The sequence below is a fragment of the Coregonus lavaretus genome (genome assembly GCF_964263955.1).
Source record: "Coregonus lavaretus genome assembly, chromosome: 9".
Classification (NCBI taxonomy): domain Eukaryota; kingdom Metazoa; phylum Chordata; class Actinopteri; order Salmoniformes; family Salmonidae; genus Coregonus; species Coregonus lavaretus.
In genome coordinates this window covers 11507244-11510958 of record NC_139996.1, presented here as the reverse complement: position 1 = coordinate 11510958, position 3715 = coordinate 11507244, and the positions used below count along the sequence as shown (strand labels likewise).

The 3715-nt window shown below is 40.8% G+C and overlaps 1 protein-coding gene across 1 annotated transcript; it reads left to right on the top strand.

Annotated features, from left to right (window-relative positions):
- Positions 1-395: 395 nt before the first annotated feature.
- LOC311134735 (high choriolytic enzyme 2-like) lies at positions 396-3466 on the top strand. The gene is made up of 7 exons (XM_084168508.1): positions 396-471; positions 659-704; positions 915-1067; positions 1484-1601; positions 2315-2493; positions 2821-2902; positions 3237-3466. The coding sequence occupies exons 1-7, from the start codon at positions 406-408 to the stop codon at positions 3361-3363; spliced, it is 771 nt and encodes a 256-aa protein (XP_084024634.1). The 5' UTR covers positions 396-405; the 3' UTR covers positions 3364-3466.
- The last annotated feature ends 249 nt before the right edge of the window (positions 3467-3715 follow it).

The window sequence follows — 3715 nt, the reverse complement described above, 5'->3', positions numbered from 1 at the left end:
GAAAGGTAAGAGTGTTGTTCATGTGCTTTGCCTACTCTAGCTATGTCATGCAAGCTACATGTCTAGGATCTTAATTTGACCAGTTTATCACAGCAGGAAAATAGCCCTGCAGCAACAGGAAAGGTGATTATAATTAATGGACATTTATGTAGTGGTTGATACATTTTTAGTTAGGGCAAATCAAGTCTGACATTTTTAAGTGGAAATTACAAACTATAGAAGCCTTTTTTAAACCTTGAATACACTACAAGTTTGCATTTCCCGCTGTGCAGGACATTTCCTCCAACAACAGAGTGATCTAATTAAAATCCTACACCTGTACTACAGGAAAGTTACAGTAAATAAATTACTTTCTGTGGTGGTATTCAGAGTTATTGACAGTGTATAACCTGGCAGGTTGTTGACATGTCTGCATTGAAGTACACTCTGGGCCTTCTGGCCGTGCTTGTAGTGGCCACCTGGGCCGAGGAGGTGAGTAAAACTCTACTAAACTTTCCACGGTGTGTTTTGTGTCTGCATTCATGTGTTCATGTGTGTGTTCATCCATTTACGTGTGGACGTCTGCATGCATATTTTGTGAAACAACCTAACTATTCATTATAAGGTGTTTGCTGATTTGTCAATGTCATTATTTCTCTCTCTGTCTTTGCTGCCATAGGAGCTCTCTGTCTCTGAGCTGCTGGAGAAGGCCAACAGGAATGTTGGTAAGACAGTTTTAAAATTGTGATATACAATACCCGCCAAACACTTTCAGATAACATTATGAGTGATATGAAATATTAAATAAAGATGTATTAGAAAAGAAAGTTCCATGATCGCATTGCTTTTTAGTCCAGTACTAGGCTTAATCAGTATCCGGGAAACTGATCCAAAGTGTCACACTTTGACATCCTGTCCTGTCCCCATCCCTCCAGTGCATACCCGCAACGAGCCCTTGATTGTTGATGACATCGCCTACGTCAACGAAGCTGAGAGGAACGCTGACCCCTGCACGTCTCGCGGCTGCATGTGGCCCAAGTCCAGCGACGGCAAGGTCTATGTGCCCTATGTCATTGCCAACCAGTACTGTGAGTACCATGTCATGATGATACCTTATTTTACAGATGTAGGATATTAATTTGAGCTAGTTTGCTACAGCAGGAAAATAATCCTGCAGCAACAGCAAATATACATTATTATGTGGATTATAATTAATTGATTTTTATATTTAATTATATACATATATTTCTTGTTAGGGCAAATCAAAACTGACATTTTAAAGTGTAAATTAGAAACGTCAGAAGCCCTTTTAAACATCAAATTCACTACAAATGAAGATCCTACATCTGTACATGAGTCCCAAACTACTGTATAAGGTTATATAAGTAGACCATATAAGTAACATCTAATCATTACTGGCCATTAACTGTATTGTGTAGCAAGTTTCATGATACAGTAGTCATTTTTTAACAGTATTTTTCTTGTCCCATCTGTGTGCTGCCAGCCACCAGGGAGCTGGAAGTCATTGAGCGTGGTCTGCAGTCCTTCGCCGGCTTCTCCTGCATCAACTTCGTCAAGCGCACCAACCACAGAGACTACTTGCACATCCAGTCCCAAAACGGGTACGTATACTATGGAATTACATATAGAATCGTAAGAGCTATGAATTATATGAGTATCTTTATGACGTACACAAACAGGCTGAGTTGGGACCAATTATTTATATAAACCCTGGATTGCTGATGCTATATATTGGCCACTAAGAGGCTTTGAAGGCACCGGTCGGCCATATTGGCACTCCCCAGTTGGAGCAGTCCTCAATAGGAATGATAGAATTCTAAACTATTTCAATGAAATATTTCAAAGACAAAATTACATGTATGCATTCAGGCATCTGTCTTAGAATAAACGTGTCAAAGAAACAAATGTAGATATTAATAAATGTATTTCTATAGCTTCCAAAATCTTTTTTACATTAGAGGAGGAGTACCAAGATGGCTGCGCTGTGACTTCAATACAGCACCTAGTGTCAGTTATCCAGGGTATATATACATCATTAGTTAGGAAAGTCCAGTGAGACATGAAACCGCATTATATGGCATGACACTTTTATGGTAACAAATCAAAATCAAATCAAATTTTATTTGTCACATACAAGCGAAATGCTTGTGCTTCTAGCTCCGACAGTGCAGTAATATCTAACAGTGTGTGTGTCTGTGTTTGTGCGTGTGTGGTTGAGTGCATGTGTGTGTGTGTGTGTGTGTTTGTGCAGGTCTGACAGAGACATTTAAAACAAATTGCACTGTTATAACTCTGTCCAACCCTCTCATGGCAGGTGCTGGTCCTACGTTGGTCGTTCTGGCAACGCCCAGGTTGTGTCGCTGAGCCGTTCCGGCTGTGTGTACCACGGCACCACCCAGCACGAGCTTCTCCATGCCCTGGGCTTCAACCACGAGCAGACCCGCAGCGACCGTGACAACCACATCCAGGTTCTCCTCCAGAATGTCCAGTCTGGTAGGATCCCTTTCTCTTTCCCATGTCCCCATATAACCATGTACATACACAGACATTCTATTATATTCAATGCTATTATATTCTATGCATGTGTACACGCATAGCCGCGGGAAGTAGGGGTGCTGCAGCACACCCTGATAAATATATGTAAAATATATATATATACTGTATATTATCCTAAATATATTCCTGTGGACATGTGTACACACACACACAAACATGTACAGTACATATACAGGCAAACACAAACACACTGTTGCATTAATCACCAACCGTTGCATTTATTTATTAGGGCAAGGTGAATCTAACGTATTCTCTCTCTTCCAGGCATGGAGCACAACTTCAACAAGATTGCCACCCTGAACCAGGGAACGGCCTATGACTACAACTCTGTCATGCAGTACCACAGGTTAGTCAACATCGTTTTACCACTTTCACATCAGTAGATGCTTAGTCAGTTGAGTAATTGTCAAACCAGCCTCATAAAATTCTAATTCTGTGCAGAGCCTGTGGTCTAGCAGTAAGACACCCGGCTTCATGCCCATATCATTTTTTGTTGAATTGAACTTGATGTTCAATCCGATTCCCTGATCCACCCTTCCTACTGTCTCCACTTCATCTTCCTGAACCCCTCTACTTCTAATCTGTCTAGATAAGCATAAAAACATGACCAAAAATATGATTACATGGTAAGCCTACCCCCACTCATCCCAAGTGTTCATGATGATGTGATGTGATTGTAGGTACGCCTTCTCCAAGAACAACCAGCCCACCATGGTTCCCATCCCCAACCAGAACGTGGAGATCGGCAATGCCTCCCAGATGAGCCAGAGCGACATCACCCGTCTCAACAGGCTGTACAAATGTTAAACAGACACCTTGTGTTTCTGTCCTCTCTCGTAAGGTTGTGTCGATGATTCAGTGTTGATATAAAAACACAGAATAAAGTTTAATAAACCGGCATGTAAAAATATACTGCATTTTTGTTTCATTATTTTAAAAGTCTTCATATATTTTTTTACAGCGTGGATAAAAGTCCTGGGTTGAAATACTATTTGAAATCATATCAAATAACCTAGTTTAGCTGGACTTGATTGAGCATGCGTGGCGCAATAGAACCAATGAAATACTCTCAAAACTGTAAACCCTGCCTACTGGGCACAATTGGGAGGCTAGAGCAAACACTCAAAGCATATGAAACATTTGAAATAGCATTTGAATC

Bases quoted from the DNA above. Each gene is read 5' to 3' on its own strand.
- LOC311134735 (XM_084168508.1), top strand. From the start codon at position 406: ATGTCTGCATTGAAGTACACTCTGGGCCTTCTGGCCGTGCTTGTAGTG. The intron at 1,068-1,483 runs GTGAGTACCATG...GTGTGCTGCCAG, and splicing joins TGTCATTGCCAACCAGTACT to CCACCAGGGAGCTGGAAGTC. The intron at 2,494-2,820 runs GTAGGATCCCTT...TCTCTCTTCCAG, and splicing joins CCTCCAGAATGTCCAGTCTG to GCATGGAGCACAACTTCAAC.